Source organism: Lethenteron reissneri, chromosome 54 (assembly GCF_015708825.2).
Source record: "Lethenteron reissneri isolate LAM-NWPU_2019-01 chromosome 54, ASM1570882v1, whole genome shotgun sequence".
NCBI lineage: Eukaryota > Metazoa > Chordata > Hyperoartia > Petromyzontiformes > Petromyzontidae > Lethenteron > Lethenteron reissneri.
In genome coordinates, this window is record NC_083832.1 from 9,216,579 (window position 1) to 9,234,586 (window position 18,008).

At 43.8% G+C, this 18,008-nt stretch overlaps 1 protein-coding gene across 1 annotated transcript in view; it reads right to left on the bottom strand.

The window, feature by feature from the left end:
- Window positions 1-17,072, bottom strand: part of LOC133356392 (uncharacterized) — a 76,210-nt gene extending 59,138 nt beyond the window's left edge. Inside the window, 3 exon segments of the mRNA XM_061573895.1 lie at window positions 1,543-1,715; window positions 11,891-13,306; window positions 16,955-17,072. Coding sequence (XP_061429879.1) covers window positions 1,543-1,715; window positions 11,891-13,195 — 1,478 coding nt within the window. The 5' untranslated portion in view covers window positions 13,196-13,306; window positions 16,955-17,072.
- Window positions 17,073-18,008: the final 936 nt, after the last annotated feature.

Genomic DNA, 18,008 nt, shown 5'->3' on the forward strand with positions numbered 1-18,008 from the left:
TACACATCTAAAGCCCCTTTCCACTGATTTGACAAAACACAAAATGACAACGGGAATTCAGTGTTTAAACATAGAAAGTGTTTGTTTAAATCTTAATATAAGAGTGGTGGTATGCAAGAGGCAATTAATATTCGTTCTTTAAAATAGACTTTACTGGTGCAAGTTATTGGATTTAGTATATGAAATAGCCATTGTTGTATAACTAATCAACCATTAATCTTATTACCCTAATGGTTTGGACTGCCGTGGCATATCTGAGTGTACTTTATATCCGTGTCAATTGATCGGAAATGTTTTAGTACACAGTAGGTTGCGGCGCTTGCCAACAGAGGCTGTTTATGTTGTGAAAACACTGCTACTCGTGTGTCAATTGCAACAGTCAGCAGTATCTTGTTTCCCAAGTGACTCAATGGGAAAAGACTCAACATTATTCAGGATTAAAAAGTATTCGATGTTCTTAAACGAGGGCAGCTTTTACAGTATTCACATTCGACAGCCCAAATGTAAGCTACTGCCTATAGTTAAACAGAATATCAACCGAGGTTAAGGTCTCTCCCCCTCCTCAGATAAAGAATAGGCTGGTAGTGTTCTTCTTCATCGATGGCCATGACCCAGGGGTGGAAATTCCACATTCCTATGACGGACGTCAGTTTCAACATAAAGAAACCATTGCTAACTTTGTGCAAAGTGATCATGATTTTACAAACCACCAATTGTGATTTAAGCTAGGAACCTTATCACTGCAAGCTGGATGTGCTAACCACTGCTCTAAAGGGAAATTATAGAATTACAGTTTGTGCACTGATTAAAATCAGTCTATGCATCAAATCGTGCGTGTAACATTTTTTTTCCAACCATGAAAATGTTATTATTTTTCCAGATGGTCAAAACAAAGTAGACAGTAAAAAGAGTCACGATACAAATGGAAAAAAATAAAAACGCGATGGACAGACAATATCCAAAGAGAAAAGAAGAAACGCAGTAAAGAGGAGTTGGACAGCACCACATTACAAACCAGGCAAATAGTACAAATTAGACAATATAGACGAGAGAAACCGCACAAAAAGAGACAGAAAACAATCCCAGACTGTGCAGAGGCAACGGGGAAGTACAGACATTTTTTTTTCTTTCACCTATGTGACTTTACCGAAAGAACCAAAGAGTATGGATTCTTGCAGTCACAAATACTTCAAATCTAGAATGCTTAGTGAGCTTTTATTTACCGGGGGGGGGGGGGGGGGGTTGAAAACAACCTGATCATACAACACAAAACATGGTCTTAGCTGCAAAGGATGTCCTGGAATTAAACTAAAAAAAAACGCAGGAAAATCAAAGCATCAACAACACAAAGGCCACACAGACGAGATAGACAACAGAGACGAGACGCTTTAAAAATACAAAAGTGTGTACGCAATTAAAATCTAGATACCCGCATGGCATAAAACGCATGTTTCAACGAGACAAGTTGCGGACACAGTGATGTTCCAAATGAACGTGACAAACTGCGCGAGAGGGCCCCACGGGGTGCTCGCGAATGCTCACGTTTTCAGTGTGCCGGACGTCATGAGCTCCGTGACGAGCACGATGCTGTGCTTGCCCTTCAGGGTGCTTTCCCATGAGTCGTAGAAGCGCACGATGCTCGGGTGTTGGAGGCCCTTCAGCATGTCTGCCTCTTCTCTGAAGCGCTGTTTCTCAGGCTTGCTCAGTTTCCTGTCCTGCACGCCGCCACGCCACCGTCGTTCGCCCCCCGGTCGACAACACAGCACGTTACACACAGCAGCTCCGGCGGAAAATTGGTAAATAACGTTAATAAGCCAGAGCCGCCTTCATTTTCATTCACGGTAAATTGGGCCGCATTCACCGGAACTGAATGCCACAAGTGGCACGATTTGTCTGTGCGAAGCCATAGAGTGAGCAGACATTATTACCCACTTTCAGCAATACCAATTGCTGCTGGAATACACATTTCATGCAAAGAAGCAACAATGCAGTTACAAAACAACATTCATTGTCATCAGCCATGATCAATCCTCTGCTGGGTAAGACCTCCATTTATTAAATTGTATTGTGTGCTAGTCACGCACTTTCTTAAATTACAGAATGAAACAAAACCCGTGGTTTGGTTATAGGAATTATAAAATCCAGCCATGTGGGAGTCCTAAGTACACGAAGCACCACACACGCAAAATATTTTCCCAGACCCACACATTCAAAATAACGTTCGAATGATAAATGGAATTAATATTATGAGCCAATGTCCTTAAAAAGCCTGGCTGCCCAGTTCCTTTGATCTTTTTTTCCCTCCCATCAGTCACCAGATGATAAATGTAAACTGTTAGTCTGCCTGTGCATGGTGAGATGATTTCATTTTCAAGTAAAGGAAGATGCAGCATACAAAGTACAGCCATCCCTTTGCTAATCTGCGGTTGACTAATACATTGCCTGTGAAAATCCACAGCTCGCACGATGACTACTGAATATTTAACCATCAAAGTTACCCAATTATGCGCCTGTTTGGCATTTCCTGGGTCAATGCCACACTGGCAAACTGTGCAAGCGCACCACATAGTTAACCTACATCCATGTCCTTGCAGCAATAAATTAGTAACCGAGGGCTATGTAACACATTCCTGCGGAGGGAGCTGGTAGGAACGTTGGGTTGCTCGGTCAATGGCCAGGGTCAACGGCGGCGTGGTGTATTCCGCAAATATGGCTGACTGTGAGGGCGGGCACAAGCCGGCGTGAGTAGATTAAACGTTGAGTTTTATAAGGGCACCACGGGGTGACCAGCCCCTCCCCACCCGGCCCCACCCCTCCCACCCAGCCCCATCCAGCCCCACCCTCCCCACCCAGCCCCACCCTCCCCACCCAGCCCCTCCCCACCCTCCCCCTCCCATTTTTGGATGCACGACGGACGGACACAATAATCCCCTGTGGGCTGGTGTGACCAGGAGGTTCCGACAAGTAAAATACCTTAATATTATCCTCCCGAGTTGAACACATAAGTATTACAGTAAGCAAGTATGCCTTAGTAGAAGGAGTCGCCAATTCGTAAGCATTACAGTGTCTCATTCACAGGGCATCTACTTGATACTGCTGAAATACTGCAGTGCATTGAACTATCAATTGTAAGACAAGCATTGCCCTCCTGACACTTTGTGCTCGGTATATTCTACTGATGCAAAGCAAGTGCAGTCAAAGTGAGAATGCGGTAAAGGCTTTGAAAAAACAAACGATGGTTTTATAACCATTACAAATACAACGTGAAATTTTCTCGAGTCCACAGAAATTACTACACAGTGCGAGTATTTAACGATGTTCCACAAACAAATTATTACATTATAGATATTAGAGAGTAAAGATGAAATGTATTTATACACTGCAGTACGTGCTCACCCAACATTTGGTGGAGTGGTGGGGAAAAGTGGTTCTGAATGCAGTTTACTGCATTATGAATCTGGTGACCTGAATCCAAATCCAAGCTATGACCAGTGTGGTGAAGTATGTCATACAGCCCTCAATGGAGGCTTTTATTCAGCACTGAACTGACAAAGGGCTGATCGTTTTTTAGGCATTAAGAGCCCATTGAGACCAGTGGTCTCTTCTCAAGGGAGTACGTGGCTTAAATAAATAAAAACAATAAACAATGATGAATGTTGCATTTGAACTAGGTGGAGTATCAACCCCAGTGGCAAGCGTGTTAACCACAAATCCACCTCGCCCAGTCTGTTATTGCATTAGAGGATTGTACGCCATATGGACACCCATTTTCATAAATGCCATTTGGGCAGGGTTTCATAATCACATTATAGCAACTCTATGTTTAATGAAATCCACGAAGCTACGGATTGGAAAAAAACATTATACTATGCTAATTATGACGATCAAAGTCACTCTTAGGTTTTGACAAGAGTTTCAATTTGTTTTCACCAGAAACAAAATGCATCCAATTATATCACTTCGACCAATACACATTCCGAATATAATAGAATAACAGATGAACGGAACCTTCCAAAAAGTACACATTCACTACAGTATCCATTCAGTCCTCTTATTAAACATAAAATAGGCATTGATTTAAAAAAAATACATTTACAACCATTTGTAAATGTAGTGACATATCTACGTTGGTGGATCGCGCAAATGTTGTACAACTAATTAGGCATCGTTCACAGGGACTTAAAACCAGACCAAGATGGGCCAGGAATCCATTGCTTCTACTTCCTGTGGCTACATGTACTGCAAACATAATGTTGACAAGAAGTAAAACGTGCCTGCTGTCTCTTCTCGCCAACAAGTTACACAAATTGAAAGCTTTCGTGACTGCAGGGATTCATATTCTTGGTTCTTTCGGTAAAGTCACGTAGAAGGGAAATAATAAATAATAAAAATAAAACAATAAAATACAATTCTCACAATTGTATTTTATTATGTGAGAATTGTATTTTAGTACGTTTATTTTTATTATTTTATTATTTCCCTTCTACGTGACTTTACCAAAAGAACCAAGAAGATGAATCCCTGCAGTCACGAAAGCTTTAAATCGAAAAATAAAATAATAAAAATATAAAACAATAAAATTATCATCAGATGATGATGATGACTGCTTGTGTTGCAGTCGAAACGTCGTGAGAATTTTATTGTTTTATATTTTTTATTTTTTTTGTTTCCCTTCTACGTGACTTTACCGAAAGAACCAAGAATATAAAGGTACACAGACTTTAAGGGCAACCTTGAAGGTCATCCAGTATAGTCTGGGATATGTCAAGGCCATCTTACACCGGAAAATCCCCCAATGGGCACTGGACAAATGCTCACCACCCCGCTTTGCATTTGCCTCTGCGCATGCACCAAAATAAAATAAAAACCCCACAAAAGGTATTTCTGGGTCAAACCCTTGAAAAAAACATGCCAATCAAGAATCAGAGGAATAGAAGCAAGCCATAAGCTGATTTCGGGTTAGAGGCACTAATCTTTCCTTATTAACTGTACTATTAGTTTTATTATTACAGTGCAATGAGGAGCTGCACAAAGGAAAATTTTCCTGTAGGTCAACCATTACTAAAGTTAATCAAACCTCTGTCAATTTAAATGTGCTCCAGCCACAATGTCAAATCAGAAGTTATAATTTTTGTAGGCGTATAATTATCATCCATGAGATTGTGGGAAGGCGGCGGTGGCTTGGTGAAGCCTTGATCGAGCAGTGATTTGACCAAAGTTGATGATAATCCATAATTATTACCCACAAGAGCCCACCATTGTGATCATCTTCCAAAGCCAAAATTGGGATATTATCTGAAACTATTACATGTTCTTTTCCTGAACGCCTAACTGGATTAAGTTGGCCTGTACTGAGACGATCACATCTCTCTGGAACAAATTTTCAAAATGCAACACAGCGCTTGGGGATATAGACAATGATTTGGCCAACCAGTGCACATTAAATTCATGCTCAAATGGTGATTTCCTTGCGCTTTGCATGCTTTGGAAAATTACAGACACGGCCGACTACGCGACTGTGGCCAGTCAACTGGGGTTGTTATTGCTTCAAGCGCCGTTCACCAGAAGCGACGAACGACTCTGTCTGTCTGTGTAAAGCCACAATGGAATGCTAATCATTGCACAGCTGAGCTGAACCCGGTGGACTCCCTACTTGTGATGAACTTTGAATGGGGAGAAATTTTTGCTTATGTACAATGCAGCGAAGCACATACAGTGCACGGGAAAGGGGAATTCTGGCACGAGTTAAAACCTTTGCGGCAAAATATATTGCAGTAGAGAAAAAAACTCCTCTTATCCGCGCCGCACTATTACCCGCGACTCAGTCCGCAGCAGCTGTACGCATGTTGAACTTCTTTCGCAACGTACGGAGCCAACCCTGTTCGTCGGAGGTGATAGCAGTTTTCAAGGAAACTCCCATTATCCACGGTTCTATTTCTTGCTATGATCTACAATTATTCATGATTTTGCCCGTTGTGCCGAGTGAAGGGGCTTCCAAATATTGGAGTTTACCGCAGATAAAGGGTCATGCGGAAAATAACTCCGAATATCGGCTTTTTTTCATTTGGAAAAAATATGATATGACCAAAGCGATTGCACCGGCAGCACTGAACTTGATCACGAGACAGACACAAATAAACTCAATGAGACACGGAGTCAGAAACATATATGGATACACAGAGAGTCAGAGACAAACATGCAGACTGTTGGGGAAAATGGCAGGTAGCACAATACACTTAAAAAATAGATGTCTGCACCCTTGTTCTCCTGCCCAAATAGCAGCAGCATGAAACACTCGGTTGAGCCATATCCATCTGATCAAAGGTAAGTCCCAATTACCTGGGCAATTCCGAAGGTCCATTCATCTACACAACACTCAGAAGGTGATTAAATCTAGCCTAGGCCATTACTTTCTTGCCACATACACTATCCAAAGATTAACTGAAAACATGTACACAGGACTTTAATTGTATTCTATCCTAAGACCCCAATAATCCCAGTGGCTTCAACTCCAGAAGACTGACAGACAACAAGCAAAGATCAATGTCAACAAACGTGATATCATCAGCAGTCAACATTCGTAATTCAGACTTTGCCAACATATAACGACAAAGACCATGATCCACTATTAAAGCAGACAATTCATAAAAATAATGAAACACAACTGGTAATACGCACATTTAAATAATCAGACACAATGTTTGATCGAGAACTCAAGAGGCACAGTGGTGAGCACGCCCATACCTCACAATTTACTTTGAAGCCAGTGGTATAACTACATTTAACAGTGCTTTTGATTCTGCAGCGTGAGCAGGCCTCAAACCAACAATCTTAGCAGGGATCAACGAATTCGTAGGTCCTCCCAGAGCTTATCACTATGCGTAGATTGAAACACCGTCTTCAGCTACCCTAGGCACCCTTTCCAACCGAGACGTTCCATTTTGGCAAGGGATTAAAACTAGGTCAAATATTTGAGTCAATAAAATATAAGATCAACATTTTGGCTGCAAGCAGCCTCCACTGGGACTTCCGAGTACACAGAACAAAGCCTCAACAGTTCACCAGTCACCCTACACACTCCGGCAGGTTTGCTTTTATACCATACACCGCTGAGGTTCCTCAAATGACAATAGGGAATCTCTAACTGGTCCATCGGCAGCCATAGCACAACTGATATCCAGATATGTAACATGGGATATGTTTCTGCCAATGGGATGACTAACCAGATTTCTCCAGGAAAGTAAGATGAAACTTGTCTAATTGCATGATAGCCCTTTGTACAGCCCTGATTGTTAGTGTATGTTCGTAAAGGCAGGGAACAGAGTGACAGAGCACAGAAGTTTAGCGCAACAATGGAATATTTTCCGCCCATTTGCTCCAATGCACGATTTGACGAATGTACTAATTTGACAAAACGATCTGTTTTCATTGCTTATCAATCATGACAATTACAGATACATAACAAATTCACCCAATTTAGTAAATCGTATTACAACGTTTGTTCGGTTGGGTATTCATATCTTTTGGCTCCAATGGACAAAATATCATAACTTCAGCACTTCAAATGAAAGTATAAAAAAATTGTATTGCCATTTGAACCTTATGGCAGGGATCCCGGGGTCCCGAATAAACGGAACTCAAAATGGTAATTAAGTCATTTATTATTGGCGACTCCGTCCCACCGCGCGCATAAACGCCGCGACCCTCCTGGCGCGGATCATTCTGTGGTCATGTCGTCCAAGCGAAGTAGCGAGGACAAATGCGCAGAAGAAACAAAACTTTGAAACTTTCATTAGCGCATTGTGTAGAACTCGTCGAGAGGAATAGATTGCCATATCGTTGGCGTTCAACAGACATGAAATGTTGTCGCAATGCAGTTTATGCGAGAGCCGGGGGGCTTATGGGAACCCAGTGTCCCGCCATAAGGTTAATTTGTTATTGAACAAATAATGCATTTTTGGCAACAATATAAATTAGAAAGCAAAACAATTCCAGTCCCCGTACATCTGCATAATACCCTTTTGAGATTAAATCCAGGTGCACCAACCACAATGTAATTCTAACCCACGTCCTTTTCCATGCCATGGCTGGCATACAAAGTAAAAAAAATGTGCTACAAAAATGGCCCACCTTCAGCAGTAACAGTAGTAGTAGTTTCCATTATTTAACCAGATGAAGGATCACAGAGACAAGGCTCTGTTGCCAGCAGACCTTTTATAAGCCATTCAACCAATAGCGTGTGTTGAAGCTGAACTGAATAAAGAACGTGACATTGAGCTACAGCAAAACTGGAGAAGAGATCTACAGTGCCCTAGCATAATTGCAATCGCACTAATCAATCAAAACGTATAATTAAGCGTCTGAACCGCAGCCAGCCCTGAACCCGGTTGAACTTGTAATTGAAAGCCTCGAAGGAGAATTGCATTAGCATCACTAAATTAAGCCCTCTGAATGAAAACTACAGCTGCGAACTTTGTTTTGTTACGGTGAAGCGTGTGTGTGCGTGTGTGGCGGGAGCGGTGGTGCAGCAGTTAGCGCGCTGCGCTACGAACCCGGCGACCGGAGTTTGATTCCCGCTCATGGCCAATGCCAGTGACGATTATCTGAACCGGTCCTGGGCCACCCCTAGATCAACTCTGCCTCAAATGAGTACCTAGTGCGGTGTGTAAACATCGCCATTAGGGAGACAAAGGCAGTCAGTCAGGGCGTGATGCTGGCCACCCGCCCCCTCGTGTGCCATGCTGCCCTTCATAGGTGCTCGTTATATGCCTCAATAGTCTGTTAAAACTATACGGGGGATCTGTTTTTGGAGGCGCATGCAAAGGGGGCGGGGGGGAGGAAAATATTTTTTTGTTGTTGCTGGCTCTGGTCCTGAAACGCTGTCAAGGGAGACGCACCTGGCAATAGCATTGTCAGCACACAATAAATCATTCAAGTATGCTTTGTCTGCCTTGTGTGGAATCTCTGAATGCCTCCACCCGGTTTGGTTTCAATCCGAAATCCTGCTAAAAAAAGAAATATGCAGATTTTTTTTCCTGTTTCCATTGACCCCGAGATAAGTATAGACGCACACGGCGTAATATTCTAAAATAAGAAACGCTTTCTAATGCCTAACAAAAAATATGCTTTACGAACAACAATAGGAAAAAAGATGGGTGGAGTCAATACATTGTTGTGTATTTCTGCCCGTGATTTTAACCCGAGTCGCTGACTGTCTGTGTGACAAGAGCAAACGAGAAAATTGCTGACCAACAATTGTCATCTGTTGGACTTTTAAAGAACGTCTCTTTGATTGATGCGGCGGATATGTGGCTGGAGATGGTGGTAAAGATCACATTTGTTTTGCTTGTTTAAACACTGGTTGGTGTCACTGCAAACAGCAGCTGGTAACGTTATAAAAAGACAACCCTTAAAAAAAACATGAAGCTCTCTTCATTAAAAAAACAAGCTTTCAGAAGGAACACTTACAATGAACACTTCATAGGCATACATTATATTACAAAGAAATATCTAACCACAATACAGACAATATGCGGGCAAAATGAGCGCAACAATGATTAATTATCAGGGAGCTCAATGAGCTCACCACTGACAATGCTCCTCATATATTAAGTTAAAACAAATACTTTAAACTCGGCATCCTTCAGCTGTTCATATATTAATAGGACTGGGGAATTGCAGAAATTCTAGACATGCATACTACTACTATTCTTGATTATTTCGGTAAAGTCACATAGAAGGGAAATAAGAAAATAAGAAAAATATAAAACTATAAAAATTCTCACGACGTTTCGACTGCAACACAAGCAATCATCATCAGGTGTGACATCTGATGATGATTGCTTGTGTTGCAGTCGAAACGTCGTGAGAATTTGTATTGTTTAATATTTGTATTATTTTATTATTTCCCTTCTACGTGACTTTACCGAAATAACCAAGAATATGAATCCCTGCAGTCACAAAAGCTTTGAATCAAAATGCATACTACTATTTAAGGTATATTTAAATAATCGCTCAAGTTATCATGTCCCCTCTCAAGGAACCACATCACAAAAAGAGGACCCCCCTGTGACTAATTATAATTGGAGACCGATGCCAGCTGATGTCATATCTGTTTGTAAATGTCAATACACGCCGACATAATTTACTGCGCACTAGACCAAGAACCTCAATCAATCGCATCCTGCTCTGTGTAAAGAAGATTTAAAGCATGATCTCACACTTCACATATTACAGTCGTCACACTAAAGTCATAATCCGCAGTACAGCCAATGCACTTGATTTTGTTTTGTTGCAGGGCAGTGCGACACTGAATTCCTGCAAACAATATGTAATTTGTTGGCATATACTTCATGTCATCCTTACGGGAGCTGGAACATTTAAGTGGTAAAATATATATTATTTAATATTTTTTATGTGACGATGGAACGTTTTTGCTCAAAACATACCTACGACATATTCAGAAATGGGCAAGATACTGCTGATTCTTGCATAATACCCCAGTGGTCAGGTAGAGCGTTTAGTGTTTTCATCATTAAGTATGCATGGTTTTTCCAAGTCTGACTGACAGCTTATTGCCGCAACGTCTGGACAGCGGAGAGGGTGGCACAAAAGCAGCAAAACGATCCCTTCCTGTAACACTCCTGCAAGTGATGCTTATTTTGAAGGGCCCATCAATCACCGGAGTTAATTTGTAACCTGCATTTAAAATAACCACAACACTCTCACAAAGTTTGAACTCAGTGGACACACACCAAACACAATGTGTGTATAGCCTTCATTGTGCCACTTTATCCACAGACGCATACATAGAAAAACACTGAGTGCCCTGCTGAGCTAAAATTGCAGAGCAAATACTTCAGAATGAATTGTCCCGATTCAACTTCAAATGACAACAGCAATTCTTTTTTACAAGCAGTAAGCAGCAGCACTTTCTCAGAGATTCAGTGTACTGTATGCTGTAAATATAAAACATGCACGCTGCGTGCGCACATTAGATAATGGACTTTGCAGCTGCTAACAGCAGCACACCAATTTAACAGCGCGGTGCAGCAAACCGCAATGAATGGCTCCAGGAAAACCACAGTGAACCTCAAGACCTTTCGTAGTACGGTTGAAATGTTGGTCCAGTTGGTTCATTAGTAATTTCCATACAGGAAGAAACTGCAGCGCCCAGGGAAAAATCCATACGCTTCAGGAACTAACATCAAAATACCCGATCCACGTTTGTTTTCAGGGCTAGACAAAGGGTAGTCTTATACCAAAGTTATCGTCATTAACCCTCCAGCATCCAACAAGAATGTCATGTTTACAAAGATAATATTTACATGTGCCAATGAATTGATTTAATTCTGGTCAATAAGGCTCAACATTGGTGGTTTAGCTGATGAAGCGCAAAGCAGCTTGAGCGAAACGTCATATATTGATGCCAAATTAAGTGATTGAGTATTTAGCCACCGGGTGACCTTCAGTGGTGAGAATGTGATGATTACATTGGCATATATAACATTATCTTTGTAAACATTACAACCATGTGAGGTAGTGGAGGCTTAACACCATCCCACCTTAAACTTACAAGCCAACTCGTTACCTACACAAATAAGTCAATGATTGTTAGTCACTATATATTTAGTGCATTTTACGTGGCCTATATTACCAAATTCGCAAGGCCAACAACCACTCTCGATCTCGTTGCTATGTGGGTAAATTCACGTAGCTATATCTCCCTTCTACAGCCAGACTATAATCATTTGTGAATTAGTCAATTCGTGAAAGCCTTATACTACCTTAATGGCACAAATGCCAAATATACTAAATTCGAATTACCATCAGAAATCATCAACAGACTCGAGCCATCTCTCCCCACGCCACCACCCTCGCACGCCCTCACCTGCAGCTCACACCAGGCCACCTCGACCCAGGTCTCCGTGTCCAGCCCCTTGTACACCGTCTTAAAGGAGCCACGACCCAGCTCGATGTCAAACTTGAGGAAGCGGCCGTCAGTCGACGTGTCGATGGCCTTCATCTCCGCCTCCTCTTCCTCCTTCTCGCGCTTCGCCGTGGCCGCCGCGGCATCCGCCAGGGCCGCCTCGACGCTAGAGGAACGCCTTCGAGCGGACGACTGCGATTGCTGCTGCTGCTGCTGCTCCTGCAGCTGCTGCCGGCGGACGAACACCGGGCTGGGCACCCCGGGCTCGCGATCAGACTCGCACGCATCCCCGTGCAGCTCGGGCGACTGCACCGCACAAACGCCCCCGCTCTCCTCCTCCTCCTCCTGCACCTCATCTGCTTGTCGTTCACAGGTATTGTTCACCTTACCATTGCTGCCCCCGCTGCTGTTGTTGTTTCTGACATCGCTGCAGTCCCCACCCGTAATTTCTGCACATCCCTGCTCCCCAGTGTCCGCGACCTCTCGATTGTCATCAACGTTCGTTCGCCCTCTATTACCGTCGGCGGCCGATTCCGCTCCTCCGTCGCCGACAAAATCGTGGCCCGTAGCCCGGCGTGCGTCGTGACTCGCTGGCTTTGCCCCTCCCCGGGCAGCGTGACCCACTTTCGGGCACGTCCGAGGCAGCAACGCCGGCGGTGACAGCGACGACACAGCGTCCTCGCGTCTGGCGAAGGGCCGGTCTGCGGAGGGCCAGGCGGCTGGCCTGCACAACGTCGAGTCGAGCGAGCGCCGCGTTCCGCAAGCGCGTCTCTCAGGGACGGGGACGCCCTGTGGCACCGCCGTCGCCGTCGTCTCAGACGACGAGGAGAGAGAGGCACAGCGCTTCGGCATGCCGGCACGGGCGGTGCGGCGAGACCTCCTCAGAGGCTCCGCTACACTCGCCTCTTCATGTCTGCGCTCAGCTGCTGAGGCTGTGAATGCTAATGCCCCTGCTGTCTCCAATGATGATGCTGCTGCTGCTGCTGATGTTGGTGGTGATGGATATATTGCTAAAATTCGTGGTGATGCCAATGATGATGATGACGCTGTGTAAGGAGATGGCTCAGCTGCAGCTGACGATACTGCTGCTGCTATTGCCGTCACTAATGACGATGGTGATGATGCTGACGATGTTGGGGGTGACAGTGATGATGCCAAATTTGGTGGTGATGTCAATGCTAATGATGATGATGTTGTAGCCGGGGCTACAGAAGGAGATGCCTTTTCCCGAGATCGAGATGGTCGTTCTTGTTCGATCTGCGACATCACCCGTTTACAAATAAAGAAAATAATAAAACTAGACAGTAGATATAGAACGGTGTTCCACCTAGCCTTCCTTGTTTACCTTAGCCGAGCCCCATGATGAATTCTCAGAATCTGTCAAAGAAAATAAAACAGAATAAAACAAATGTACCTATAGAACTCTCCCGGCAATAGTATCTCAGTGAGGGTACTGCAACCCTCGGATGGCAATAGACCATGGCTAAGGTTTAATGATATTTTTCCCAACAAAAATACGGTACATCGCATGTAAGTCTCGAGAAACAAACGTGAAATGTAGCAACAGAAACACAAACAGATGCCAGCGGTAACCTGCATTGACCAAATTATGTTTTACTGCAGGTCATCATAAACGGAAACATCTCGGTGAAGATAAAAAAATTGCTTTTAAAAAGACGTCACGTTAACCTTTAGCATTGGCCATAACAGAAGCTTACACATGTATCGTGGACTCGCGTTGGCAATGGGCCAAAGCGACGAACTGATATGCTCTTCAAACAATGTCCTGCTCTCATGAAGAATATACATGTAAATTGTGTCTAGTATACATGTGTGCATATAATTTGCAATTAAAGGCCAGTGGTTATTTTTTTTTGCAATTCAATTACAATTTTAAGATATGACATTTAGTCCAATGCAGCTACGTCAACTGCGCTGATGTACATACAGTCCACTGATGTGACGACAGGACAATAATGAAATGCGCGTTTTGAGTTGAAGCGTACAGAGGAACTGATTTTAACCCCCTTGAGCCGTAATAAACAAGCAAACACCACACGGTGTTTCCACGGTGGCGAGGAGATAGATGTGAGCACGGCAGCAGGATTACATTCTTGCAACAACAACAACGAAAAAACATCCAGTCGCATAAATTGCCCGGTGGGTTTCCCTTCCACACTAAGCGTGCACTCAATCGCGTGCGCACTGCAATGCAACGTTGTCTGACATCCCACCGGTGAAGAGAGAACTCCCCACCTTCTGAAAGGCAGGTACCGTAATTTTGACTCGGTAAATGATTGCCCTGTTGTGTAAACGACGGTGGGCATCGTAATCATCGCGCTGCACGCGAGACTCGAAACAGAGACGCAATTTAATCAAAAGTTGACAAACGAATCTAAAAAGGCAGCAGACGCACACAAACGACAGCCAATTTGTGCGTACGCTCCAATAACCACCCTCCTAAGTTGTAGATTATAAATGATATGGATGATCGACCACACCACGCTGTACAGTGCCGTGTTACACACGTGTGCGGAGGACGGTAACACACACACACACACTTTGGACTTTAATGGGTGAGTGAATGAATGAGCCACGGCAAAAGGGGGTCGGTGTCTAGGAGCAGTAACAGCTCATTAAAGACAGCTGGTTGCGCCATGCTACACTCGAGGTGTGTGTGTGTGTGTGCACAGTACAGTGCCGCAGACTCTAACGAGGTGAGTGTTGTTGGTAAGCTGCATTTAATAAATAATAAAGCGATAGATCAGATTTAGAACAATTTATTCAGGAAATCCTCATTGAGTTCCAAGACTCTTTTATCCAATAGGGTCTCTGGCCGCATTGTGCTCATTTGGCTAAGTCCATGAATGTTTGGAATGTTGGAAGAACCAGAATAGCCGAAAGACAATGCACATGTTTTACATTACACACACACATCTTTGCATACCTGTCAACCCCTTATCAGTGCCCTACCTTATTACAGATCAATTCAGACCGTATTGGTCACCCCGTGCACCTTATAAATATCAACGCTCACAAGGGAGAAACACAAACAAAGATACGAAAAATGTTACCGTTTTGAAACGGCTGTACGCCACCGTATGGACCTGAAAACCCAATTTCCCTGGACAAGAATACATGTATTTGCAATATCTTGAGATCAGAAATTGGGAGGGCAATCAGGGTGATTTTGTCGTAGCAAAAACTCATAGATTGCGACTGGCTTTGTCTACATAATGAGAATTTTTCAATTGGCCTTTTGCTTTACTTATAAACAGGCCAAATCACTTGAATTCTACAAATAAAACACACTGTAAGTTTGCACTTATTCACCAAATCCTGTTCACTAATTCCCAGAAGAAGATTGAGGCTGGATTTGTCTACATAATGAGCATTTAACAATTGGCTTCGTTTATTTACTTATAAACAGGCCAAATCACTTGAATTCTACAAATAAAACACACCGTAAGTTTGCCCTTATTCACCAAATCCTGTTCACTTATTCCCAGAAAAAGAAAAAAAACCTGTAAGCATATCCTGGTGTTGATTGCAATCGCTTTTTAAGCACTGTATGTATACAGTATTGTTTTATACATCCTTATCGATATATATATTATTTAAAGTTTACATTGAATCTCCCCGAACCCGTGGTTGCATAGAAGTGTTACTCATACAATATGCACGTGCGCAGCATAGCCTCCAGTTTAAAACATCACATGTCATCAACCTTGTGGCACACTTGCTCAAGTTTAATGAACAAACAAACAACCTACACGGTTTATACCCCTTATTCTTGTACAGGGAAATTGAGTTTTCAGGTCCATACAGCGAAGTACAGCCGTTTCAACACGGGCAAAACAATATTGTCTATTTTTTGTGTTTCTCCATTGCGATGGGACTCTATAGGATGAACGTTGATATTCATAAGCTGCACGTGATGACCAATACGGTCTGAATTGTCCTTTAATAAAGGGCAATGATAAGGGGTTTGACAGGTATGAAAGTCGTGGACAAGTAGCTGCTGTATAGCTATGAGAGAAGATCCGTTTTGGTTTCTCGCGGGTTCAATTAAATAACAACGAATTAGATAGGATGTGTGTCATGAACACGCGTAACCCACGCGGATTTGATTTGCTGATGATTATTAATAACCAAGGCATTGTGACAGAAATGCAGAAAATGAACTGTTATAATACTCCTCTTCTTCTTGGTTCTTTCGGTAAAGTCACGTAGAAGGGAAGTAATAAAATAATAAAAATAAAACATAATAAAACAATTTTTATTATTTTATTACTTCCCTTCTACGTGACTTTACCGAAAGAACCAAGAAGATGAATCCCTGCAGTCACGAAAGCTTTAAATTGTTATAATACTGTACGCACTATACTTTCTATGATCCCGTGTCTAACCAGCGCGAAGTATGATCAAACAATGAAATATAAAACGAGCTGCTAAATATGATAATTAAACCCAAGTTATATTATTATACACACTAGCTACAGTTGTCAATGTAAATACAGTACTGTACGTCAAGCCAGTACTCCTTATGAAATATATATCTACAATTTTAAAAAGGAACATTTAACTAGCATCAATGAAGGATGCACATGTGAACACACACGTGCATCTGTGCAACGTATTTACAATTACAAATTTACACGTTAAAAACATTCGGATCAATCAAGTGAATGGGACAAGGGTTTCGAGAGCACATGTTAAACATCACTTAAGCTTTATAGATTTCTAGAAACCACTAAAACTATACTCCATCTCCTCCGACCGTAACACAGCAATCGTTCGATTATGATCATTAAATTAATTATACTCTAATAGGAAGTATTACTGTTAAGCAGTATTACGATTCAAAAATGCTTTGTACTACTCCCACCACACAATGAGGTAAAATAAATAAATATACTTTTCATAGCAAACAATATACTCACACGTTTTACATCCGCGTCGAACGCCGCTTATATCAACAAACGACATTAATCGTTTTCTTCGACGATCACGTTGCTTATTTACCGTTGTGAACGTTTTCTGTAACGAATTGCTTCTATTGAAGTCGTGTTATATTGTTGCTGTTACGGGCTGCGACAAGCCAACGCCGCTGATGCCGGAGAGCGCGCGCGCGCTACGCCGGCCACCCACTACTGAGGGCGCGCGCGCGCGGGTAGGCGGGGCCACCCCCGATGAAGGGGGAGGGGCAGTAAAAAAAAGGCGGGACTACGCGTGTACGAGCCCGCTCATTGGTTGAACGGGTGATAGAATATGGTGGGGGGGGGGGCGCTCACCGGTTTGGCACCCCATCCCCCCCCCATTCTAGTAGATGTATAAAATAGGGCGGGGCTACTGTATATAGGAGCCCATTCATTGGTCGAGAGCGTGGCCGCTCGAACACGATTGGTCCGATTGACGCCGCGGGTGGAGCGTGAGTGATAGTGGGTGGGGATGGGGCTAAGAGGGGTGATTGACGGGAGGGGAATGAGGGGAAGGGAATGAGGGGCATATTGAGGGGAGGGGGGTGATGGGGGGTTAAGGGGAGGGGGTAATTGAGGGGAGGGGGAAATTGAGGGGAGGGGTATGAGGGGGAAATTGAAGGGGGGGCTTTGGGGGTGGTTGAGGGGAGGGGGATATTGAGGGGAGGGGGATGAGGGGCATATTGAGGGGAGGGGGATGATGGGGGGTTAAGGGGAGGGGGGAATTGAGGGGAGGGGGGAGTTGAGGGGAGGGGGATATTAAGGGGAGGGGTATGAGGGGGGGAATTGAAGGGGGGGGCTTTGGGGGTGGTTGAGGGGATGGGGGTATTGAGGGGAGGGGGGTGATGGGGGGATTGCCTGGTAGGGGGGTGTGTTGAGGGATGGAGGGGAGGGGGTAGGTGGGGGGTGTGTGAGGGATGGAGGGGAGGGGGTAGGTGGGGGGTGTGTTGAGGGATGGAGGGGAGGGGGTAGGTGGGGGTGTGTTGAGGGATGGAGGGGAGGGGGTAGGTGGGGGGTGTGTGGGGGATGGAGGGGAGGGGGTAGGTGGGGGGTGTGTTGAGGGATGGAGGGGAGGGGGTAGGTGGGGGGTGTGTGGGGGA